The sequence below is a fragment of the Equus quagga genome, chromosome 2, assembly GCF_021613505.1.
Source record: "Equus quagga isolate Etosha38 chromosome 2, UCLA_HA_Equagga_1.0, whole genome shotgun sequence".
Classification (NCBI taxonomy): domain Eukaryota; kingdom Metazoa; phylum Chordata; class Mammalia; order Perissodactyla; family Equidae; genus Equus; species Equus quagga.
Window position 1 is genome coordinate 69837023 of NC_060268.1, and position 27603 is coordinate 69864625.

The 27603-nt window shown below is 36.9% G+C and overlaps 1 protein-coding gene across 4 annotated transcripts in view; it reads right to left on the bottom strand.

Moving 5' to 3' along the window:
- CHRNA5 (cholinergic receptor nicotinic alpha 5 subunit) overlaps positions 1 to 27603 on the bottom strand; it is a 43427-nt gene that overhangs the window by 4060 nt on the left and 11764 nt on the right. The window contains exons 2-5 of one of the 4 annotated variants that reach the window (XM_046652390.1): positions 10061 to 10212; positions 5597 to 5641; positions 4118 to 4227; positions 2229 to 2475 (exon numbers count right to left, since the gene is read on the bottom strand). In XM_046652390.1, coding sequence (XP_046508346.1) covers positions 2229 to 2475; positions 4118 to 4227; positions 5597 to 5641; positions 10061 to 10212 — 554 coding nt within the window. Of the gene's footprint in view, positions 1 to 1643; positions 2476 to 4117; positions 4228 to 5596; positions 5642 to 10060; positions 10213 to 27603 lie in introns of all 4 variants that reach the window. The other 3 variants (XM_046652389.1, XM_046652393.1, XM_046652392.1) reach the window with 3 other exon arrangements.

Here is a 27603-nt window from a genome sequence, read left to right on the forward strand (position 1 = left end):
TTAGTGGGGCCAGCCTGGTGGTGCAGTGGTTAAGTTCACGTGCTCCACTCTGGTGGCCTGGGGTTCGCCAGTTCCGGTGCCAGGTGCAGACCTACGCTCAGCTCATCAAGCCATGCTGTGGCAGGTGTCCCACATATAAAGTAGAGGAAGATGGGCACAGATGTTAGCTCAGGGCCAATCTTCCTCAGCAAAAAAAGGAGGATTGGTGGTGGATGTTAGCTCAGGGCTAATCTTCCTCAAAAAAATAAATAAATGAGATAAAATTTTAAAAAATCTTTAGAAATAGAATTCATATAATTTTAATGGAACTATCCAAAGTAAATTCAATTATGAAAATATTAGTATAGTCATAGCTTTAAAAATATTACACAATAGAAATAAAAAAGTGACAAGATTGAAATTTTACGTTTTAAAAGAAAATCAGTTCAATATGATCACATTAATAAAACATATTCATGTTCAATTCTTGCATTTTAAGTATTAACCTTAAATAAGGAGCCAGTGAGTTATTTTTCTATAATAAAGTTTTAAGCAAATTTTTGTTTTTAAGCAAATTAAGCATATTAAGCATTACCACTAAGCTTCATATCAACACTTTGATGTATAATAACACATAAGAATAACTTACTGCTTTTAATTTCACTAACATTCTCCTGTAAGTTTTATTACCACAAAAAGATTTATTCTAGAAAAATACCTTGGCTATATTTATAAAGTCTATATTAGGCTCATTCTTTAAAAAATAAAATCACTTTTGGGGACCGGCCCCCTGGCCGTGTGGTTAAGTTCACACGCTCTGCTTCAGGGGCCCAGGGTTTCACCAGTTCGAAACCTGGGCGCGGATGTGGCACCACTCATCAGGCCACGCTGAGGAGGCATCCCACATGCCACAACTAGAAGGACCCACAACTAAAAGTGCACAACTGTGTACCGGGGGGCTTTGGGGAGAAAAAGGAAAAATTTTTTTTAAAATCTTAAAAAAAACGGGCTGGCTCCGTGGCCGAGTGGTTAAGTTCGCGAGCTCCGCTGTGGCGGCCCAGGGTTTGGATCATGGGCGCGGACATGGCACCGCTCGTCAGGCCACATTGAGGCGGCGTCCCACATCCCACAACTAGAAGGACGTGCAACTAAGATACACAACTATGTACAGGGGAGATTTGGGGAGATAAAGCAGGAAAAAAAAAAAAAAAGATTGGCAACAGTTGTTAGCCCAGGTGCCAATCTTTAAAAAATAAATAAATCAAATCACTTTTGATAAATTACAATGCAGTAGTGCCTGCAGATTACCAGAGAATTCAGAAACAAAGTTATCAAAGATAAGATTAAAACAGTTCATCATGTCAAAGCCAAAAAGCGTATGGCAGGATTCCTATTCCTTAGAATAAAAGAGCAGTCAGCATAATGCTGAGTTTTCTTTAAAGTCATGCAAGATGCCAATGGGGGAAATGGAGAAGTGAGATTTGTGTTGGTGCCCTGTTCTGCAGATGTTTTAACTGAGAAAACTTTTAGTAAAGATCTTGCAGAGCACAGTGTGTCAACGTTTCTGGCCCCCAGTCTATGCTTAGCCTGAAGGGTCATGCAGTTTACTCTGCCAAACTTCAAATCAAGCAGATCTGCAACTGTAAATACAACATGTCACAGACCTCACGGACATTATTCTCCTTCATGACGTGTCTTGTAATATATCGAATAGAATCAAGCGCAGCTTCCAATGTGTTTCTAGAAGATTTTGGTCCACTACCACTCTCAGTTTCCTCTTTCTGAGTCAAGTACCTATCTACATGACTTCTCATGCAAAGCAATTTTGGAAGCTTCTGAAGAAATATCTTGCGGACCCAAGGTGCCATAGCATTATGTGTCGAGGAAGAACGATGATGAAGGTTGATAGCAAAGACAGTCACCATAATTGATAGTGTCACAAAAATCATGGTAAACACCAGATACTCTCCAATCAGAGGTATTACTTTTGAAGATGAGGGTATGATCTCTTCAATAACCAGAAGGAAGACAGTCAAAGAAACAAGTACTGAGGTGCAGAGAGAAATCTTTTCACCTTCATTTGAAGGAAGATAGAAGACAAGTACGGTTAAAAACGAGAGCCCAATACAGGGTATAATAAGGAACAAGGTATAAAAGAGAGGCAGACGCTTAATTACAAATGAGTACATGATGTAAGGATACCAGCAACAGCTGTCAGTTCTGTTTCCTTTGCTTCCCGTTGCACTCACAATTTCCCATTCTCCATTATCAAAAAAATCTCTCTTGTCTACATCTTGGTCCTCTAAAATTATATCAACCTGTGATCCATCGTAAGTCCAAGAACCAAATTTCATGGAACAGTTTTGGAGATCAAAGGGGAAAAACGTGACATCTATGGTGCAGGAACTTTTGTAGTTTGCCGGAGGAGTCCAGGTGACAGTGCCATCATACCTGACGACCGTTTTCGTACTGGCCCCTTCAAAACGTCCATCTGCACTGAAATACACACACGCACAAGAACAGTGCAGAGATTAAACAACCCAAGCATGCATTTTACAAGCCTAATATAAAAGAAATCCCATAACTGATAGCATGAAATAATTTTTAAACTGTTACCTTGAATATACCTGCTACTCGCAGGGGACTCTGCTTTAAGGACATCTTCCTTAAATGTGTATCTAACTCTACTAGAACTGAATGCCTTCTTCCACATCTATGCCAGGACTGACAGATCTGTATTTCACAGAGTCCGGAGATTTTAGTGGTTAAAAAGATTTCACTCACACACAAAATATAATTAGGCTATTTATACAATGGACATGCACAGAGCCAGACCGGAATCCATATTCCTAGACTCCCCGCACGCTGCTCTTCCCCCTCCATCACAAAAACTGGATGCTTGCTACACAGACAGGAAAAGAACAAAAACACCGAGCTGGGCACGGCCCTGAAAAACGGCCATGCCTCTCAAGCTCTGCCACCAAGTGAACTCAGCTACGGGAGTAGTCTAGCAGGAAGCTGTACAACCAATATAAGAATCTTTGAAATACTGTTCTTCATCTTAAAATTCATGTGACTTTTGCACACTACCCTGTAAAATATCCATGTTCACTATAAAAATGTTTTCAATGACTTAGAGTAAAATGATGCTCCAGAAAGCTGCTTACAGCTTTGTTTACTCCTTATATATTGAGAAGCATGGAGGTGATGGTTTTAAAAAATTAAAGATATTTTTGCTTAGCATTTGCTCTGTTCTCATGCCAAATACCTTCTTGCAAATAAGACAACGTGCTTTATAGCAAGCACAAATTCCCAGATTTGCCCTGGAATGGTCCTAGAAAAAAAATGAAATTGGTGTCCAGAATTATCCTTTCCTCCAAGTTAAAAACCATCCTTGAAATACACTTAAGTAGAATGCCTATAAATATGACTTAATAATTAACCCAATGTTGCTCTTCGTGGGAAAATTATGATCCAGTACTTAAGCCAAATTCGAAGGATATATAAAGTATGACCTCAACTATTTAAAAAACACACCAAAAAATGTGGAATGCAGTCTGCCAAATATGTAGTTTAGTAAGTAAGAAGGCAAATGGGGATGTCAGGCTGCCTTTGTGGGTACCACGACCCTACCACATGCGAGCTGTGTGATCTTAGACAAAGTATAAGCACCCTCGGCCTCTGCTTCCCCATCTGTGAAATAGATGTAATTGTACCTCACTCACAAGGTTACTGTGAGAATTGAATGAAGAAAGTACATAAGGCACTGAGCAAATTGCCAGGCACAGAGTAAGTTCACTACTTGTGTAAGCTAACAACAGTGGTTGCCTCTGTGATGGGAGAATGGGACTGATTATAGGTGAGCCTGCCCCTACTTCCTTACACCTTTCTGGACTTTCCAAACGTTTTACAAATTTCAGAAATCAAAGAAGACTTGTATGATCAGAAAACAATATATCAAAAACGGAGAGGATCCACAGAACCTACTTGTAGGTTCATGAAACCAAAGAACGTAAGATCAAGTCATTTGACTTTATAGCTAAACAATTTTCAAAAGGAAGAAAATATTACAAGTGCCTAATAGTGATGCAAGTGTTTTCTTTTGAAAACATAAAATGGTATTTTGAGTATAACTTACTTATCAAATAAAACAATGTCTGGGGTCCAGAGAGAATCTGAAGGGACACGTATAATTTTTATTCCACCATAGTCATCAGGGTTCCATCTTAATTTCACATCTATCCATTCCTTTAAAACAAAGAAAACTGCCTCAATTTCAATAAAATTAATAGTCAAAAATAGTGACAACTATACTCTTTTTGCCAAACCCACAAATGTTTTAGACATGAAATCATCTCTACTCCCAATAGAGAAGACTCACCTGCATGTCTTCCTTTTGGTTACTGGAGCATAACGCTGTCCCCTCGTGCAGTGGCCTTAGCCATGGCCCTCATGAGACACAGGTGAGGACCAGAGCTGGGTATGTTTGTGGCTCTGCTCAACACCTCTTCTCCCACCAACTGACCTTGCCCAGGAATTGCAGCCATGGGCATCTAAGGCCAGGTTCAAGGGAAACATTCTCTTTTCTAGCTGTATTGTCACTGATTGGCTGGGCCAGTCCATGCAAAGAGCAGTTGGCTTTATTACACATTCCACATATTTGAACAGTGTCCAACCTCCATACAGTAACAATTCTGTGATCATGTCAACTGAAGACTTGCACCCCAAGAAAAGCATACATGCCTTTTACGAGTTTGGGGTTAGGGAACTGGAAGTAGATATTAAAAATTAGGGAAAATGAAGAAAGAAAAACAAAGGGAAGCACTCAACAGCAGTTGAGGACATATGTAAGATGGCCCAGAAAAAAACCCCAGAAGTCCTTTATATATAAGGGACTATATACATAAAAATGATTCATTACATTCTTGCGTGTTCTCATCTCACTCAGAGTAAAAGTCAAAATCCTTAGAGTAGCCTAGGAGCTGCTACTCATAACCTACGCTAGGAGCCTCCTGTTCCATCTTTGACCTCATCTCCTACACCCCTCCCCATGGCTCACTCCCTTCTAGCCACCCTGGCCTCCTAGCTGCTCCATAAACACATTAGGCACACTCCAGCCTCAGGTCCTTTGCACTTGCGGATCCCTCTGCCTGGAACACTCCTCCCGCAGATATTCACATGGCTTGCTTCTTCTCCTTCAAGTCTTTGTTCAAACATTATATTCTCAGTGACACTTTCCCTGACCATCCTATTTAAAATACAGTCCCCAACACTCCCTTTCTGCTTCCCCAACGTATTTTCTCCAAGCCGATCACCTTCTAAGGTGCAACACAACTTCCTTGTTTATTACCCCCCACCAACAGAATGAAGTTCTTTGAGGGCAGGGACTTTCATCTGTTTTGTTCACTGCAGTTCCCCTGGTGCCCAGCACAGTGCCTGGCACATAGCAGGCACTGAAATCATATTAACTGAATGAACACAGGAACTCCATCTACCTCATCTTTCTGCATCCTGCCAATCCACCAAGACCACATACTCATGTCTCTTTGTGCTACAAACCCTTTACTAACAGTGGCGCCAGTCAACAGTTGGGTGGCCCTTTGAATTTTATGCATACCTGTTTCAACCAGACATTTGTTGTCATTAACTGATTTTTCTCATCCTATAAGATAAAAATATAAATAAAGTTCATTATTTCAATTAAAGAAACAATAATTCTTAAAGAATTTTCTCATTTTTATATAAACAGTCCTCTCCATATAGTACCTACAGTCTGTTCATCAATCCAGTTGTCTAGAAAAGAAGGATCTCTTTTCCAGCCTAATTTCACATTATTCCTTTTAACATACTATGTATTTCAGATAACCTGCCCTAAGTACACCATTGGCATTTTTAGATTTAACATTCAGTCTCAACTACTGTATTTCCTCAAATCTAAGATGCAATCTAAGAAATAAGCACAGAATTATTTTACACACTTAGCACTAAGAAAGGAAGAAAAAGGCTGATAATGAATTCCAAACTGCTATTCATTACAAGACACATTTTGATTTCAGAAGTGCTAAAATATGGAAAAATGTACATCTTACAACCAGTGAGACACAGTGTTTCTGTGCATTCCTGAGGGGCTGTAACTTGTAATCATTTGCCTCTGCTGAGGCACAAATTTGAATCTCTGTGGAGGTGCTATGAAGAAAAAAACATTGAGGTCACAGCCTTGAATGGCAATTTCATACAACTTTTATATCTTACTTTTCTACAGAACCAGGGGTCCTGGGTACCTTCCACTTACACTTTCCTGCTGTCACATCTTTGCTTATGCCAGTCCTTCACTGAATTTTCAAGCCTGATTAAAGTGACATCTCTTCCATTAAGTTTTACTGAAATATCGTGGAGCCCACTGAACCAGTATAAGATCACCATGATCACCAACCACAAATGGACTATGTGTAGAATACAGTGCTCAGCACGGGGACCCAAAGAAGTATGAGGCAATCCCTACAGTTGGGGAGAAGACAGGGGTGTAAACAGCTTAGGTGACTGGAGGGTCCCCATTCCCTATCTTTCCCAACAACAGGTGAATGACCCAGGAGAAAGGAGGAGGCCAGAGAAGGCACATCCCTAGGGACAAAGGCAGCTGTTAGGTCCCTACAGGAGGAGAATGAGTCCTAAGAAATAGAGCGTGGCCATCCCTCTTACACTGTGGTTCCAAAGAGCAATTTTCCTTGATTAAAACATTAGAGCTGGAAAGGACCTAGAGATTTCATTTACTGCAATCTTTTCTTTCTGCAAATATGGAAACTGGCCCAGTGAGGCGACTTGCCTAAAATCACACCACTGATTAGTGGTAGAACTGATTCTAGCACTCAAAACTCCTAAATTTAAACCCTACCTCACCAGCTCTACCAGCACCCCTAAGTTACATATCATCCAGAGTAAGTGCTGATCCTGCATCAGAATATGCCTAGGCAAAAGTTCTAAACAGAGGCATTAACAATTAGGAAAGTTCTGGTAAATGTATTACCTATGATGCTGTACAACAGTGGGCCATCTTTGAGAATCTAATGAAAAATATAGACATTTCCCCCCAAAAATGTAAACACACATAGATTTTTCTCTATGGGCTAGGACCCAGTCAATATTTAGTATTTTCAACAGTAGCATAGATAAAAGAATAATCCATAAGTTCACAACTGGCCCCAAAGATGTGGGAGTTAGCCATTACCTTAGGGATACAACCTAATTTAAGCTAACCTCAAGTATCTCCCAAGCATCTATAATGTGCTCAGCACAATGGAGGATGCAAAAAAAACCAAATCAAGTAAGACAAACGTAGGACGACACCCAGGAGGAAAGCACAAATAAGTGGAGAAATGTTAACTACACATAAGTATAGCAGAAAAGTTTTGGGGTAATAATTTCTTTTTTAACCACACCATAAAAATAAAATCAAAACAAACCCACACAGATTAAAAAAGAGAGAGCAAGAACACATAAGAAATAAGGTAGGAATCTCAGGAAACTTCAAGGAAGAGCTACTAAACACAAGTACAAGGTTTTTAATTAAAAGGAACATAAAACAGCTTAGAAGCCATCCAGCGAACCTTCTATGCTCACTGTCCAGGGCCTGTGGCCCTCATCTTCCTTGACTCCAGTCCTCTTCCCCTCTTGTAGTCACTGACACTACATTTTCTTGGGTCTTCTCTCAAGAAGCAACCCTTCTACAACTTCTCTGCTTGGCTAACCCTTGCTTCTACCACCTTCTATGAATGTTTGTCAACGATCAGACTCCTGCTCTCCCTGCTTGCTTTAAAAATTCATCAAACCAAAGTTTTCAACAATCACTCCTGGGCCAGCAATTCCAAACTGACATCCTTAGCCTCATCTCTCACTGTGGAACCAGTCTTGGGGGCCTCATGAACATTTTCTTTTGAATGTACCACAACCACCTCATATCAAAATCAAACTCATCATCTTCTCTGCCCCATTCCCATAACAACTAATTTTATCTTTCAAATTTGTTACTATTCTAATCACCTAGCCTTCAAAATTAGACGTTCCCTCTATATTCAGTGTCAAGCCCTGTTCTTTCTTCTACGTGGTCTTCTAACTTGCCTTTCAAGTTTCTAATCTCTCTTATATTTCTCAAAACCATGTATTTAACTGTCTTATTGATCTTCCTAAAGTACTGCTTTTACCATGTCTGTTGCCTATCAGATCTCTCATTCAGCATTTACCATGTGCCACACACCGTGCTAGGCTCCAGGATAGACACAAGGAATAAAGCTCACCCTGCTTTGAGGATGCCATGTCAGCACATGAGTGCCAGTCAGTGTAATGGGCTCTATATTAAAGTGCGAAGGGCTGTTGGAACAGAGGAGAGACTGCCCTAGGAAGTCTGGATTTCACAAAGGGTCTGATAAATGAATTTGGCCTTGAAGGATAAATGGCTGTGCTGAGAAGGAAAATTTTCCAAACAGAAATGGCAGGCACAAAGGCACAGTGGCATGCAGGGATCTCTCCTCGCCTCGTCCTTCCAGTCAGATCATCCCTATGTAGTGGGGCTCCCAACACCAACCTTTGATCTAAACAGTTGAGCCACCAGGCTCGGTATCACTCCTATAGCTATGATTATACTGTTCCTGGTTATTAAAGTACTCTCTTCTCCGCATGTCAAATCCTACACTTACTACAAGGCCAGCTCAAGTGCCACCTCCTCTCCTGCCTTCTTTGCTCATCTCAGTCATCAAGATTTGAATTCCCAGATCTTTGTGGCATCACAAATTAGTACTGCAGTATCCTATAGTTACTCCATTTATATGCTGATAGTCCCAATTAGAAAGAAAGGTCTTTGAGAGCAAGTCCTACCTACCTACCTACTTCCCTAGTTTTATTTATATTTAAAATCTCCCCAAATTGCCCAGCAAAGGGTCAAGTACACAGTCCATATTCATTGATCTTTCTGGAAGCAATTAGGTGGCACATATCAACAGACTTTAAAAAACGTATGTCCTTTGTTCACTAACTGCCTTTCTTAAGGAAAGGCGAAATTCAGACATTTGTGTACAAATACATTCATCATCATCGTGTATAATAAGAAAAATGGGAACCAGCTTCTGCCAACAAATAGGACAATGTTTAAATTATAAATGGAATATCATATAACCATTAAAATTATACTTGAAGATTGTATAACATAGGAAAATGTTCACATGTAACAACAGGGAAAAAAATAATCAAAATTATATCTAAAAAATACCCCAATTTTGTAACATACTCACAAAGAAAAAACTAGCAAGAAATACAACAAAATGTTACCATTGGTCATCTCTACATGGTAGAATTACAGTCAATTTTTATTTTATTTTCTTACTTGTATTTTTTTGAACTCTTCAAACTCTCTACAAAAAGCATGCATTGCTTCTCTAATCAGAAAACAAAGGCCCACCTATAACATTATTTAAAAATACACATACACACATACTTGTTGACTCTTCTGGGAACACAGCAGGGAAATAATTGATTGACATGATCAGAACAAGAAGAAACTAGTTTAAAAAGTAGTGTGAACTTTTTAGTTTAAACAGAAAAGAATCTATTGACAATAAGAACAAGTTATCAAGGGAATTTATAGTCCCTGGTGAATGTCACATGAAAAAACCTCTGAAATGTTTTTAGTGTAATACTGAGTCAATGATCTGTTGAGATATTTTTGGCCCCAAGAATCTACAACTCTACTCTTGGACTTTTTCTCTTAACATTTTTGACTTTTAGATTGTAATTTTTTTAACATATTAAGGGAGAAACTTCCATATAAAATGTTTAATATCTTTGAATTTACTAAAAAATAGACCTATTACAATTACCAAATGAGATAAAATGATTTCTAAAGTATACGTTATATAAACACAGTGTATTCTTATGTCTGTGGTATAACAATTATTTTTCCCTGGTGAGTTCCTTGAGGAAAAGGACTGTGTCTCATTCACCTTTGTAATCTTTGGTACCTAACATAGTGCCTGGGCACACATGTTCTAATAAATCCGTGTGAAATTGAGTATGTAATGATATGCACACCTACCACATCCACTAATTGAGATATTGCAAGGCCAAACTTTATTTTTATTTTGTCATTCAGGTGTTCCACAGGACGAACCCATCTTTCGTAGTCTTGAAATAAATTCTTAAACAAACTATCTTCATGTTTTGCAACAAAGGATGGTTCAGCTAATCCTGTATAACAAATTTTTAAAAGTTAGTGTATTAGCTTCTCTCCCACCAAATACATTTACTTTTTAAAAAGTTCAGCATTATTAATGAACCAAAGTATTATTTAGGCTATTATTAATGGAGTTTCAAAAATTAAATATTAATACAGATGTTTGTGATCAATAACGGACCCTCTGGTTCAGATACACTTCTTAGTTGAATCAGATTACTCACATGGAAATATGCTGAGTTCTTAAGAAGCACTCAGTATTTAATAGAGAGTAATTTAAAAATCTAAGTAACAAAAGCTTTTAAATTACCAGGGCTATGGGAGTTGCTTGTCATAAAATTCCAAACCTAGAAAACAGACATATTGAAGTAAAATTTATTTGTCAACTAAAGTGTAAAATAAACATGCTTTAATTTACATGATTTTAATATACCAATATATAAATGTTGAATAAATTATTCAGATTTGTCATACCTTTGTTTGCTATACATTTGTATAAAAGTAACTTACGGCCTAAGACTAAAAAAAAAGACACAATTTTAAAAGTTCCAGATGCCATAGCCCAACATTGGTTAAGATTTATGGATCACAGTTATGTTTATACTTCTACTGAGCTTAAATAAGTCTCTCTGAAGAAATGAGAGTCTTCAGTATCGTATGGACTGGAGTCTCTGTTAAAGAAATGTGAAATGTGTGGAACTCAAGCACGACACTTACTCAAGACCCATGAATTTACAAAGAAAAAACATTTATTTAAAACAAATGTCACTGGCTTATTTATCATAAAATATACACTGAGGGATGTGTAGTACTAGCAATGGTCCTTCTCTAATCTAAAAGAAATAGTCTCACAGAAAATTAGCACTTTCACAAAATCTTCTCTTTTTATTATGATAGACCATGTTTTCTACATGGAGCTATTAAAGAGTATCTGATTAGCTAAAGGAAATCCATTCCCTGATTTTCTTTCACTGTCTATTTCTTCATTAATAGAGCAGCTTATTCCTCAAGAGTTTATGTCTTGCTTTCCTGGGCAATTTAAGATACTTGATTTAATCCATAAATACCACAGAGTTTGTGCCATGCCTCCCATAAAATCTCCTTATGCTGAAATGTATAGCATTGGAGATATTTCAATTCAATTAGAATATTATACACTGGAAATTTCTTGTATTAATGTTTAAAAGCCATTAATTTTAGAGCTTCAAGTTAAAATAGCATTATTGAACCATTTCTCCTCTTCTAATCCTATTTAAAAACTGTACAGTCTCTGAATACCAAAAGTTTAAGGTTGTTTAAAAGATAAAGATAACAAATAAAATGTTGTTGGTTTTTTTCAGGAAGATTAGCTCTGAGCTAACATCCACTGCCAGTCCTCCTTTTTTTTTTTTTTTGGCTGAGGAAGATTGGCCCTGAGCTAACATCCACACCCATCTTCCTCTATTTTATATGTGAGAGACCTGCCACAACATGGCTTGATAAGCGCTATGTAGGTCCGCACCCAGGATCTGAACCAGTGAACTCTGGGCTGCCAAAGCCAAGCACATATACTTAACTTCTGCACCACTGGGCCACCCCCACAAATAAAATATTTTTTAAATAGCATCTAAGGAAGTTTTGCCTTAGGGAAAAAAATACTAGCTTGAATTGCCACCTCAAATTTTGTTTGAGAGAAAGTAGATAGAGTATAAATAAATAAAATGATAAATTAATCTCAACATTCTACCTAATGAGAACTCTTAAGATACTGCCAATAGAAGGAAGGAAATAATAAAAATCAGAGTGGAAATAAATGAAATAGAGGCTAAAAGGATAATAGAAAAGATCAATGAAACTAAGAGATGGTTCTTTGAAAAGATAAACAAAATTGACAAATCTTCAGTTAGACTCACTAAGAAAAAAAGAGAGAAGGCTCAAATAAATAAAATCAGAAGTGAAAGAGGAAAAATTACAATGGATACCACAGAAATACAAAGGATCATAAGAGAATATTATGAAAAGCTATATGCCAACAAATTGGATAATCTAAAAGAAATGGATAAATTCTTAGAATTATACAACCTTTCCAAACTGAATAAAGAAGAAATAGAGAATCTGAATAGATCAATCACTAGTTAGGAGATCAAAACAGTAATCAAAAACCTCTCAAAAAAACAGAAGTCCAGGACCAGATGGCTTCCCCAGTGAAATCTACCAGACATTCAAAGAAGGTTTAATACCTAACCTTCTCAAACTCTTCCTTAAATTGAAGAGGAAGGGATGCTTCATAAACTCATTCTTTGACGCCAACATTATCCTGATACCAAAACCAGACAAGGGCAACACACGCACACAAAAACTACAGTCTCATATCGCTGATTAACATTGATGCAAAAATCCTCAACAAAATATTAGCAAATCTAATACAACAATACATTAAAAGGATCATACACCATCATCAAATGGGATTTATTCCGTGGATGCAGGGATGGTTCAACATCCACAAATCAATATGATACACCACATCAACAAAATGAAGAATAAAATCACAGGATCATCTCAATAGATGCAGAGAAAGCATTTGACAAGATTCAGCATCCATTTACGACAAGAACTCTGAATAAAATTGTTATAGAAGAAAAGTATCTCAACATAATAAAGGCCACATATGACAAATCCACAGCTAACATCATATTCAACATAAAAAACTGAAAGCCATCCCTCTAATAACAGGAACAAGACAAGGATGCCATTCTCACCACTCTTATTTAATGCAGTATTGGAAGTCCTAAAGAGAAATTAGGCAAGAAAAAGAAATAGAAGGCATCCAAATTGGAAAGGAAGAAGTAAAACTGTCATTATTTGCAGATGACATGATTTTATATAAAGAAAACCCTAAAGAATCCACCAAAAAACTATTAGAAATAATAAATAAATACAGTAAAGTTGCAGGGCAAAAAATCAACATATAAGAATCAGTTGCATTTCTATACACTAACAATGAAATAGCAGCAAGAGAAATCAAGAATACAATCCTATTTACAATTTGCAACCTAGGAACAAATTTAACCAAGGAGATGAAAGATCTGTACACTGAAAACTATAAGACATTGCTGAAGGAAATCAAAGAAGACACAAAGAAACGAAAAGAGACTTCATGCTCCATGGACTGGAAAAATTAACATAGTTAAAATGCCCATACTTTCCAAAGCAATCTACAGATTCAGTGCAATCCCTATCAAAGTCTCAATGACATTTTTCCATCAAAATAGGAGAAAGAATCCTAAAATTTATATGGAACAACAAAAGATCCTGAATAGCCAAAGCAATCCTGAGAAAAAAGAACAAAGCTGGAGGTATCACACTCCCTGATTTCAAAATATACTACAAATCTATAGTAATCAAAACAGCATGGTACTGGCAGAAAAAAAAAAAAGACACACATATCAATGGAACAGAATTGAGAGCACAGAAATAAACCCACATATTTATGGTCAGCTAATTTTCAACAAAGGAGCCAAGAACATACAATGGAGAAAGGAACGTCTCTTCACTAAATGGTGCTGAGAAAACTGGACAGCCGCACACAAAAGAACAAAAGTAGATCACTATCTTACACCATGCACAAAAATTAACTCAAAATGGATTAAAGACTTGAACATAAGACCTGAAACCATGAAACTCCTAGAAGAAAACATAGGCAATTAACAACTCTTTGACATTGGTCTTAATAGTATCTTTTTGAATATCATGTCTCCTCAGGCAAGGGAAACCAAAGAAAAAATAAACAAATGGGACTACATCAAATTAAAAAGCTTCTGCACAGCAAAGCAAACCATCAACAAAATAAAAAGACAATCTAACAATTGGGAGAAGATATTTGCAAATCATATATCTGATAAGCAGTTATTATCCAAAATATATAAAGAACTCATACAAGTCCACAACAACAACAAAAAAACAACCCAATTAAAAAATGGGCAGAGGATTTGAACAGATATTTTTCCTAAGAAGATATACAGATGGCCAAGAGGCACATGAAAAGATGTTCAACATTACTAATTATTAGGAAAACATAAATCAAAAGCACCATGAGATATCACTTCATGCCCATCCGAATGGCTATTATTAAGAAGACAAGAAATAACAAGCGTTGGAGAGGATGTGGCAAAAAGAGAACACTCGTACACTACTGGTGGGAATGTAAACTGGCGCAGCCACTATGGAAAACAGTATGGAGATTCCTCAAAAAACTAGAAACAGAAATACCATATGATCCAGCTATCCCACTACTGGGTATTTATCCAGAGAACATGAAAACACTAATTCAAAAAGATATATGCACCCCTATGTTCACTGTAGCATTATTTACAATAGCCAAGACTTGGAAACAACCTAAGTGCCCATCAGCAGATGAATGGATAAAGAAGATGTGGTATATATATACAATGGAATACTACTCAGCCTTAAAAAAAAAGATGAAATCTTGCCATTTGAGACAACATGAATAGACCTTGAGGGTATTATGCTAAGCAAAATAAGTCAGACGGAGAGAGCCAAATACTGTATGATTTCACTCATAGGTGGAAGCTAAAACAACAATGAACAAACATAGATACAGACAAGAGATTGGTAGTTACCAGAGGGGAAAGAGGGGAGGGTAAAAGGGCACATATGTATGTTGACAGATGGCAATTAGACTTTTGGTGGTGAACATGACATAGTCTATACAGAAGTTGAAATATAATGATGTACACTTGAAGTTTATATAATGTTACAAATCTATGTTACCTCAATAAAAAAATAAATTTAAAAAATTCCAGTTTAATAAAGAAGCATGTATTGACAATGATTAAAAAAAAAAAAGATACTGCCCTGTGAATATCTTCTTAGTACATCCAATACTAGAAATACCATTTTCTTAGCACAACTTTACAGAAATGGCAGGTGCAAATGTCAGTGGTATTTTAGTATAAAATCTTAATGGTGCACTCAAATTCTACTAAGAGCTCATGCTTTTTCAGCTGGTTCTAAATGTTTTAGGTTTATGCTGCTCATAAACATCAGAATGTTAAAGGGGGGATGATCCATTGCACTCCCCTCACTTCACAAATGAGGAAATATGACCAGAAAGGCCAGTGCTACAGAGCTTGTTAATGGCAGAGCTCCAAAAGACACCCAGGGCTCCCCTCAGCCTCTTGCTCCCTAACGTCTTCTATCTGTGACAACTTTCTAAAAGAGCTTAATTAGTGTCACACTCTCTGAGAGCTCTAGCCCACACTGATATTAGCTCATTCATTCATTTGACAAACGTTTATTGGACATGTGCCTTGTATCAGGCACTGTACCAAATGCTGGGAATACTCTGGTACACAGAGACAGCATCCATATTTATAGTCCAGTAGAAAGACTGACACAGTATACATGATACTATATATAAGCTACATCTTATAGAAACTGAATCAAACTGAAAAATAATTTTTTTAAAGTTGTTTTGAAGAGTTAATATTTGCTCATCCTACTCAAAATAAATACTTTAAATCAATTTCTTTGAACCTGGACTCCTTGGAATCCCAGGGCATTTATTTTTCATACTAGTTTTGACCGAGATTGTATAATATTTAACATATAATCTATTGTTCTATGTTGTTTTCCAATTATGTCACATAAATCTTGGATCTCCAAAGAAACCAATGTCCTGGAAGGGAGAAATCATTTCTATACTTTGGCATTCTTATAGCACTAAGTATAATGCTGATTACAGTAGTTACTTAATATATTTTAGTTTTCCTTCCCATTCTTGACTTAAAAAGAAGGAACTGGGAGAAAATATTTGCAAATCATATATCTGATAAGGGACTTGTATCTAGAATATAAGAAGAACCACATTACAAGTCGATAATAAAAAGACCCAATAACCTAATCAATAACTGAATTTCAAAATGGGTAAGGGATCTGAATAGACATTTTTCCAAAGAAGAACAGCTAATAAGTACATGAAAAGATGTTCAACACCTTTAGCCATCAGGAAAATGCAAATCAAAACCACAATAAGATACCATTTCATACCCACTTAGATGGTTATAATCAAAAACACAGATAATAACAAGTGTTGGTAAGGATGTGGAGAAATTGGGACCCTCATACACTGCTGGCGGGAATGTAAAAAGGTGCAGTAGCTCTGGAAAATAGTTTGGCAATTCTTCAAAAAGTTAAAAATAGGGTTACCATAACCACAGTAATTCCATTCCTAGGTAAATACCCAGGAGAAATGAAAACAGATGTCCACACAAAAACTTGTACATGAATGTTCATTGCAGCATTATTCATAATAGCCAAAAAGTAACAACCTAAATGCCTATCAAATGATAAATGGATAGACAAAATGTAGTATATCCAATGGATATTATTTGGCTATAAAAATGAATAAATTACTGATGCATGCTAGAACATAGATGAACCTTGAAAACATTATACTAAGTAAAAAAAAGCCAGTCACAAAAGACAACATACTATATGATTCCATTTATATTAAATATCCAGAATAGACAAACCTATAGATATAGAAAGTAGATTAGTGACTGTCTAGGGAGGGGATGGTTTGGGGGGGAAAAGATGAAAATGTTCTAAAATCGATTGTGGGAATGGTTGCACTACTCTGATCACAGGCATACTTCATTTTATTGCTCTTTGTAGATACTGTGTTTTTTGCAAGACCCTCCACCAGCAAAAAGATTATGACTCCCTGCATGCTTACATGATGGTGAGCATTTTTTAGCAATAAAGTATTTTTAAATTAAGGTATGTACATTTTTTTTGACATACTGCTATTGCACACTTAACAGACTACAGTATAGTGTAAACATAACTTTTATATGCACTGGGAAACCAAAAAATTCATGGGACTTGCTTTACTGCAATATTTGCTTTAATGCAGTGGTCTGGAACCAAACCCACAATATCTCCAAGATATGCCTGCACACTAAAAACCATTGAATTATACATCTTAAATAGGTGAATTTTATGGTATGTCAATTATATCTCAATAAAGCTGTTATTTTAAAAAGAGAGAACCTCTTTATGACTGACTTATCACTGAGAAATAGATGTACAATACAGCAATAAATCAGAATTGAGAAAATGTAACAAACAGTATAGATATAACGTTCAGAAAAACTTTAATAGTCACCCCATAAGTTTCCTTTTGTGATAATAAAGATAAAACCTAATGTGCAATGCCACTGCATTTATTTTCCTTATTTCTTTTTAATATTTTATAACTTTCCCAGTAATAGCCTATTTTTTTTTAAATTAAGACTTTATGGCTACTAACAAACAAAATTCCAGGACCAGATGGTTTCATTGGTGAATTCTACCAAACCTTTAAAGAAGAATTAACACCAATCCTTCTCAAACTCTTCCAAAAAATAGAACAGGAGGGAACATTTCCAAACTCATTTTATGAGGCCAGCAATTACCCTGATACCAAAGGCAGACAAGAACACCACAAGAAAAGAAAATGACAGGCCGATATCCCTGATGAACATAGATGCAAAAATTCTCAACAAAATATTAGCAAACCAAATTCAACAATACAGTAAAATGATCATATACCATGATCAAGCGAGACTTACTCCAGGGATGCAGGGATGGTTCAACATGCACAAATCAATCAACGTGATACACCACACTAACAAAATGAAGGGTAACAATCATATGATCATCTAAATAGAGGCAGAAAAGCATTTAACAAAATTCCACATCCATTTATGATAAAAACTCTCAACAAAGTGGGTATAGAAGGAATGCACGTCAATATAATAAAGGCCCTATACAGCCAGCCCACAGCTAACATCATACTCAATGCCGAAAAGCTGAAAGCCTTCCCTCTAATAACAGGAACAAGACAAAGGTGTCCACTCTTGCCACTTTTATTCAACATAGTATTGGAAGGCCTAGCCAGAGCAAGTAAGGGAGAAAAGAAACAAAAGGCATCCAAATTGGAAAGGAGGAAGTAAAACTGTCATTATTGCAGATGACATGATATTATATATAGAAAACTCTAAAGATGCCACAAAAAAACTGTTAGAACTAATCAATGAATTCAGTAAAGCTGCAGGATACAAAATCAATACACAAAAATCTGTTTCTATACACTTATAACAAACTATCATACAGAGAAATTAAGACACCAATATCATTTATAATTACATCAAAAAGAATAAAATACCTAAGAATAAAGTTAACCAAGGAGGTAAAAGACCTACACTGAAAACTATAAGATACTGATGAAGGAAAGTGAAAAATATACAAATAAATGGAAAGATATTCCATGATTATGGATTGGAAGAATTAATATTGTTAAAATGTCCATACTACCCAAATCAATATACAGATTCAATGCAGTCTCTATCAAAATTCCAATGGCATTTTTCAAAGAAATAGAACAAACAATCCTAACATTTGTTTGGAACGAAAAAAGGCTCTGAATAGCCAAAGCAATCTTGAAAAAAAAGAACAAAGCTAGAAGCATCACACTCCCTGATTTCAAACTATATTACAAAGCTATAGTAATCGAAATAGTACTGGCATAAAAGAGACACATAGGTCAATGGAACAGAATAGAGAGCCCAGAAATAAACCCACACATATATGGCGAACTGATTTACGACAAAGGAACCAAGAACATACAATGGGGAAAAGGACAGTCTCTTCAATAAATGACGCCAGGAAAACTGAACAGCCACATACAAAAGAATGAAACTGGACCACTAGCTTACACCATACACAAAAATTAACTTAAAATGGATTAAAGATTTGAAACTATAAAACTCCTTGAAGAAAACAGAGGGTAAGCTCCTTGCCATAGGTCTTGGCAATGATTTTATGGATTTGACAGAAAAGGCAAAGATAGCAAGTGGGACTATATCAAACTAAAAGTTTTCCGCACAGCAAAGGAAGCCATCAACAAAGTGAAAAGGCAACCTACTGAGTAGGAGAAAATATTTGCAAATCATATAATTAATAGGGGTTATTATCTAAAATATATAAAGAACTCATACAACTCAAGAGCAAAAAACCAAACAATCTAATTAAAAAATGGGCAGAGGATCTGAATAGACATTTTTCCAAATAAGACATACAGATGACCCACAGGTACATGAAAATGTACCAACTTCACTAATCATCAGGGAAATGCAAATCAAAACCACAACGAGATATCACCTCACACCTGTTAGAATGGCTATTATCAAAAAGATAAGAAATAACAAGTGTTTGTGAGAATGTGGAGAAAAGGGAACCCGCGTACACTGTTGGTGGGAATGTAAATTGTTGCAACCACTATGGGAAACAGTATGGCGGTTCCTCAAAAAATTAAAAATAGGACTACCATATGATCCAGCAATTCCACTTCTGGGTATTTATCCAAAGAAAATGAAAACACTAACTCGAAAAGATACATGCACCCCCATTCTCATTGCAGCATTATCTACAATAGCCAAGATATGGAAATGACCTAAGTTTCCATTGATGGAGGAATGGATAAAGATGTGGTATGTATATACACACAATAGAATATCAGTCAGCCATAAAAAAAGAAGGAAATCTTGCCGTTTGCAATGACTTAGATGAACCTGAAGGACATTATACTAAGTAAAATAAGTCAGACAGAGAAAGAAAAATACCATACAATCTCACTTATATGTGGAATTGTTACCAAAAGTTCAGTCTCTGATCCTGATGCCAATCCAAATATGGAGAACAGTCTTGGGTGAAAAAGGAAAGGCTTTACTTTGCCAGCAGAGGGAGCAAAGCAAGGGCCAGTGCCCCAAAAGTTGCTTGCTCCCCATTAAGAAACGGGTAGGGTTTTTATTTGGGGTTTTAGGTAGGGGAGGGGGGCTATGGCCTTCTTAGTCAGCATTTTCCCATCAGCTTGTGTCTGGGGCTTCTTCCAGTGGAGGAGACAAAGGGTTTCTCAGATGAGTGTCCTAGGCTGTTTGTCTCCATGGTAGAAGGTAGACTCTGAGGTCAGGAAGCCGTGGAGTTGGGCCTGGAAAGCTCCGGTTTCTTGATATTCTCTGGACATTAGTTTCTCTGTAAAAGAACTGTGATTAGCCACAACTTTAGTAGGAGCCCAGCTTGAGCCACGTGGGTTTTAACAATTTGTAACTTCTATTTGGTTGTAAAGCTCAGAGAGTCAGAGGTTAAAGAAACAAATATTTACCTATGAGTGTAACTAAAGCAGGGAACTGGGAATGTGTGCTTTTAGTTCTAGCTCATGTATGCTGGGTTCACTGTAGGGGAACGACTATCAGGGCTGGTATTAACTAAGAGCTGGTAATAGAATCTCAAAAAAAACCCAAAACACCACACAAAAACCAAGCTCATAGATACAGAGAACAGATTGGTGGGGGTGCAGTTCAAATAGGTGAAGGGGGTCAAAAGATACAAACTTTCAGTTACAAAATAAATATGTCATGGGGATCTAACATACAGCATAGTGACTATAGTTAATAAAGCTGTGTTACATATTTGAAAGTTGCTAAGAGAATGCATCTTGAAAGTTCTCATCATAAGAAAAGAAAATTTTTTGTAACTATGTACGGTGACAGATGTTAACTAGATTTATGTGGTGACCATTAAAAAAATAATAAAAATATTTTAACACTATTTTTTAAGAGTAGTTTAAATTCATACCAAATTTGAGGGAAAGGTACAGAGATTTCCCATCTACCCCTCCACATGCATAGCCTTCCTCATGATCACCATCCCCTACCAGATGGTACATTTGTTCCAACTGATGAACACACATTGACACATCATTATCACCCAAAGTCCATAGTTTACATCGCCGTTTAGTCTTGTTGTTGTATATTCTAAGGGTTGGGGCAAATGTACAATGACATGTATCCATCATTACAGTATCATACAGAGTACTTTCACTGCCCGAAAAATCCTCTGTGCTCTGCCTATTCATCCCTCCCCTCCCCCAACCCCTGATATTTTTACTGTCTCCGTAGTTTTGCCTTTAATAGTCTATTTTTTATAACTATCTTAATAAATAGAATACGGCATTTGCTATGGTCTGAATATTTGTGTCTCCCCAAAACTCTTGTTGAAATCCTAATCCCCAAAGATGATGGCACTAGCAGGTAAGGTCTTTGGGAGGTGCTTAAGTTACGAGGGTGGAATCCTCATGAATGGGTTAGTGCCTTATAAAAAAGGCTCCAGAGAGCTCCCTAGCCCTTTCTGCCATGTGAGAAAACAACAAGTCTGAGATCTGGAAGAGGGCCTTCATCCAACCACCCTGGACCCTGATCTCAGACTTCTAACCCTCAGAAGGGTGAGAAACAAATTTCTGTTGTTTATAAGTTACCCAGTCTGTGGTACTTTGTTACAGCAGTCCAAAAGGACTGAGACAGCATTTGAATAATAAAAATGTCAATCGCACATTTTTTAAATGTCAACAGCAAATTTGTGGACATCTTTCATAAGTGAAGAGACTAAAGTCCCCATAAGTTGTCATTTTCCCAGGAAAATACAGCAAAAGCCTGGGAAGCTGAGTTGTCACCAGGCTTTGAAGTCAGGTTTGTCACCAAAACCCATGTTTTTTCCACATCAACTGATTCCACCTTTTTAGGTTAAGTGCCAGTTAATCACAGAACTCTGATCATCCCTCAGGTCAGTTCTCTTTCCTCTAACTCAGTAGGGTTCTTGAGGTTACGGAAAATGAGAACAGGAGACTCTTGATGCATTTAAATGTTAAGCACTAACATTGTAATGATATAGAAAAACATCTTTATTTTTCTTAGTCATAGATGTGATCCCTCCCCAGGAGAGCCCTTCCTGATGCCAATGGTCCTAGGATTAGATAAAGATGACTCCTGTTGCTCACAAACACTGGTGGTAGAAATGTAAAGTGTTATTGCCTTTTTGACAAGTAATTTTGTAATATTTTAATCTTGTGAAGTTTATCCAAAAATAAAAGTATATATTCCCTTAATATAAACAAACACATGGACAAAGAAAACAGTTCAGTGGTTACCAGGGGAAGGAGGGTGGGCACAGGGGGTGAAGGGGAGCATTTATGTGGTGACAGACAAGAAATAATGTACAACCGAAACTTCACAATGACATAAACTATTAGGAACTCAATTTTAAAAAAAGGAGGGAAAAAAAAGTATATATTCCCTTGATCCAGCAATCCCACACCTGACACTCATAGCAATAAAAGCAACAAAACCATAAGGACAAATGCACAAGACTGTTTACCACAGTCAACATTTTAGCAAAAATCTGGAAACAACACAATCAAAGAGAGTATGACATATCCATTACATGAAATATTACACAGTCATTAAAAGGCTTCCAGGACAAGGGTGCCAAGCCACTCAATGGGGAAAGGACAGTTTCTTCAACAAACAGTGTTGGGGAAACATGCAAAAGAATGAAGTTGGACCCTTATCTTACACCACATTCAAAAATCAATTCAAAATGGATTAAAGACCTAAATATAAGACCTAAAACTATAAAACTCCTAGAAGAAAACATGGGAGAAAAGCTTCATGGCACTGGATTTAGCAATTATTTCTTGGATACGACACCAAAAGCACAAGCAACAAAAAAAAAACAGACAAAAGGGACTACATCTAACTTGGAAACTTCTGTGCATCAAAGGACACATTCAACAGAGTCAAAAGGCAACCTACAGAATGGGAGAAAATATTTGCAAATCATATATTTGATAAGGGAGTTAATACCCAGAATATATAAAGTACAACTCAACAACAAAAAAAGCGAAAAACCCAATTAAAATATGGGCGAAGGATTTGAGTAGGGATTTCTCTAAAGATGACATAAAAATGGCTAGCAAGTCTTATGAAAAGATGCTCAACATCACTAATCACTAGAGAAATGCAAATCAAAACCATGAGATATCACCTCACACCCATTAGGATGGCCACTATCAAAAAACCAGAGAATAACAAGTGTTGGTGAGGATGTGGAGAAACTGGAACCCTTGTGTACTGTTAACAGGAATATAAAATGATAGAGCTGCTATGGAAAATGGTATGGCAGTTCTTCAAAAAATTAAAAATAGAATTACCATATGTTCCATAAATCCCACTTCTGGGTATATATTCCAAAGAATTGAAAGTAGGATCTCAAAGAGATATATTTGCTCTCAAAGAGATATATTTGCATATTCATGTCCATAGCATCATTATTCACAACAGCCAAGAAGTGGAAGCAACCCAAATGTCCATCTATAGATGAATGGATAAACAAAATGTGGTTTATACACACAATGAAATATAACAGTCTTAAAAAGGAAGGAAATGCTGACACATGCTACAATGTGGGTGAACCTTGAAGACATTATGCTGCATGAAATAAGCCAGTCACAAAAAGACAAATATTGCATGATTCCACTTACATGAGGTATCGAAAGAGTCAAACTCATAGCAACAGAAAGTAGAATGTGGTTACCAGGGCTATAGGGAGGGGAAAATGGAGAGTTGTTCAATGGGTATACAGCTTGTTTGGCAAGATGAAAAGTTCTAGAGATATGTTGCACAACAATGTGAATATACTTAACACTACTGAACCATACACTTAAAATTGGTTAATATGGTAAATTTTACACTATGTGTTTTTTAATTAAATATTTTTTGATTATTAAAAAAAACTCCAACTGAAACTATCACTCACAGAAATGGCATCTGAAATTTCAACAAAAAAGGAGTTTGTAGTAAGTAGCATCAAACAAAAACCTGAACTGAACAAAAGGCTTAGAAGGATTTTCAAGAGGTATTATTAGAGGAAAAAAAGGTGCAGAAAAGAGACTGTAACATAAGCCTATTTTTGTAAATCAATCAATGATTAAAATCTACCTATCTAGTTATATGATTGTATATGCCTGAAGAAAATTATGGAAGTTTGCACACTAAATTAACAAGAGTAATTAACAAGGGAAGCTACTGATGTGGGTTGGGGAAGGAGAGGGAGAGAAGACATGAGAAGGGAAGAGTACAAAAAAGGAAAGGGGACAAATACTACACTAAGTTAAAAAAAAAATCTCAGGGGTTGGCCCCGTGGCCGAGTGGTTAAGTTCATGCGCTCCGCTTCGGCGGCCCAGGGTTTGGATCCTGGGTGCGGACATGGCACCACTCATTAGGCTATGTTGAGGCGACGTCCCACATGCCACAACTGGAAGTACCCACAACTAAAATATACAACTGTGGGGGCCGGCCCCGTGGCCAAGCGGTTAAGTTCACCCGCTCCGCTGCAGGCGGCCCAGTGTTTCGTTGGTTCGAATCCTGGGCACGGACATGGCTCTGCTGATCAAGCCACGCTGAGGCAGCATCCCACATGCCACAACTAGAAGGACCCACAACGAAGAATATACAACTATGTACTCGGGAGCTTTAGGGAGAAAAAGGAAAAAAATAAAATCTTTAAAATATACAACTGTGTACTGGGGGGATTTGGGGAGAAAAAAGAAGGGGAAAAAATAGAATTTAAAAAACAAAAACAAAAAAACAAATCTCAAGCTGCCACAATTGCAACTCCTAACTATAAAGTATTAGGAAATGCAGCAAGCCTTGGTAGATCTGGAAATTCAACTCAAACAGGGACCTAAAGAGCACTTTGAAACTTAAAAAGGCAAAAATGAACTCCTTATCTCCACTGTCTGCTGTCACATCACATTCCTTCTCTGAAGCACGAGCACAGAACTACCTCACCTGAACAGGTAGGGAGAAATGCCAAAGGGTAAAAGGAAAAATCATGAACATAAAAGGGGCATTAATATTTCAAAGTATTATCTCATCATACTGATATCCTCAAAACTAAAAATCATCATATTTTGCCCCTCAAGTGATCAGTTCTGGCTATTCAAGATATGACTGTATCAATGAGCTAGGCTACTTGAGAACATTTGAAATCAGAAAAATGGCATTATCGGTGTCAGGAAGTTTAAGAACTCATGTGTGCACGTTTCCCCTTGACAGCCAGCATATCTCAATGTGGAAAAGCAAAGGCTTACATATAATGCCCATTTCTGCATACATCAAGCTGAGACACACACTTGGTGCCTGTGATTCGATCTTCTTCACAATTTCTTACTATCTCCTTCAACAGTGAATCAAGATCAGGAAGCACATTGTTCCCCATCAGCTGTTCACTGTGAATGAAAGCGTGTAGACTGGCATTCCAGTGCAACACCACTTATTTGGACAGCAACCCCTTTCCCTCCTGCCCAGAGTTGGTGCTCTGTCAGAGTTGTTCTCAACACACATTTCCAGTCTAAATCAGAGATCACAAAATAATCCAAACTAAAATTAAAATCTCTTCTTCTATAACATGAGTTCTCAGTGATAAAAATAAAATGCTTCAGGTACACCTCCCTCATACCTACCATGCACAAACCAGAAGGTGATTCATGATCTGCATTGATGGTTTCGTCTAACCAAAGAGCAAAATACTGGACACACACACCTGAGAGTAACAGCTCTTCCACAGAGCATGCTATTAATATCATGTGATATCTAACACTGTCATTTAATAAAGGAATTTTGTAAATAGTCACTTCTGCTTTCTCTTCAAGCAGAATAACTTGTGCCTGGATTTACAAGCTTCTTACCAATAGCAGGCCTGAAATCCACTTTTGTCACATAGAACTCATTCTACCCTGAATGATATCTCTGAGATCTTGGTCTCTTCTCTGACTTTAGCAACAAACTCATCAATTTTATATTGTAAAGTGTGATTTTACATTTATTTATGAAAATAATTCATTCACCAGAGAGGCCAAACGCTTTCTGGGCTGCCATTATTTGACAAAGTTTCACAATAAAATAACCCCTGAGTACCTGGGAATGGATTACTAATAGGGTGAAATCAGATTTTCAGATACTCATTGCTTTGTCTTCCTTTTTGGGTAGTATATGTGAAATCACCATATTTGCAGATTGATTTGTCCCAGAACAAACAGATTTATACTCCATATGCACACTACATTTATGGCAAAATTCTGAATTGTACATTATTATTTATTATCACTATTTTTGAGCCACTGATTCTTTTCTATAAAATAGGATATAATGCAACATGATAGTAACTACAAGGAAAGTAAGCTAATGGAAATTAGCTTAAATTTTATGTGAAGCCTAGCTAAACTCTACACCATTAACATGTTAGCTAAGACAACCAATTTATTACATACACATTCCTTAAAAATGCAAACATTAAGAATACAATGATGCTTCTTTAAAAAATATAATTAATCTTATATTTCAAGTTTGTAAAATGTACACAAAAAATACCATTCCAGTGCTGACCACATGACAGACCTTAGGAATACTTTCAGTTTTCAAGACACACTTTCAGAAACAGAAATCAAGCCAAGTCTTTCAGAAACTACTGGCACAGGCACATCTAGCCCTTACTTTGGCAGGGATTTTTTTAAAGGTATCCAACAATTAGAAATTTTTCAGGAGGCTGTAAAATTGCATTCAGCAATGGAGATCCTAGAAATTCTACTCTAGCTCTCCATTTATTTATAACAGCGTCCCAATAGGTCATTTCCAAGGGTACTACAACTAAAAGGAGTTTAAGGAAAGAGAGATTGTTTTTATGGGATTTGTATCTCCAGTGCAGACCTCTCCTCCCAGTCCACACCTGAATATCCATTTCCCACTTACAAATATAATTTCATATTCAAGTCATTTACTGAAACCACATACAGTAGTCCCCCCTTATCCGTGGGGATACGTTCCAAGCCCCCTAGCAGATGTCTGAAACTGCAGACAGTACAGAACCCTATTTATAGTGTTTTTTCCTATCCACACACACCTATGATAAAGCTTAATTTACAAATTAGGCACAGGAAGAGATTAACAACAATAACTAATAATAAAATAGAACAATTATAACAATATACCATAATAAAAGTAACGTAGATCTTAGCAATCTCACCATACAATTTTTTTTCTTCCTTTATTAAGTGGAAAACTTTCACCTTTTCATTTAAAGGAAGCACTTTATGGCTTCTCTTTGGCATATCTGAATTGCCAGCATCACTACTCTTGTGCTTTGGGGTCATTATTAAGTAAAATAAGGGGCACTGTGATACTGTGACAGCTGATCTGGTAACAGACAGGGCTACTAAATGAAGGGCGTGTACAGTGTAGATACACTGGACAAATGGATGATTCACAGCCCCAGGGGGAAGGCGTGAGATTTCAAATAAATGTATAGTTTCAAATAGATGTAACCTTGCTCCTTAATTTTAGTATGGTGAAGAGCAAAGGAAACAGCACTGCAAAGCTCAAAACCTTAATCTGAATATTCAGCACCGCTAATTATCTGTTAACCTCCATACATGACAATTCTCTAATCTATATGAAATAAGGACATCTTGA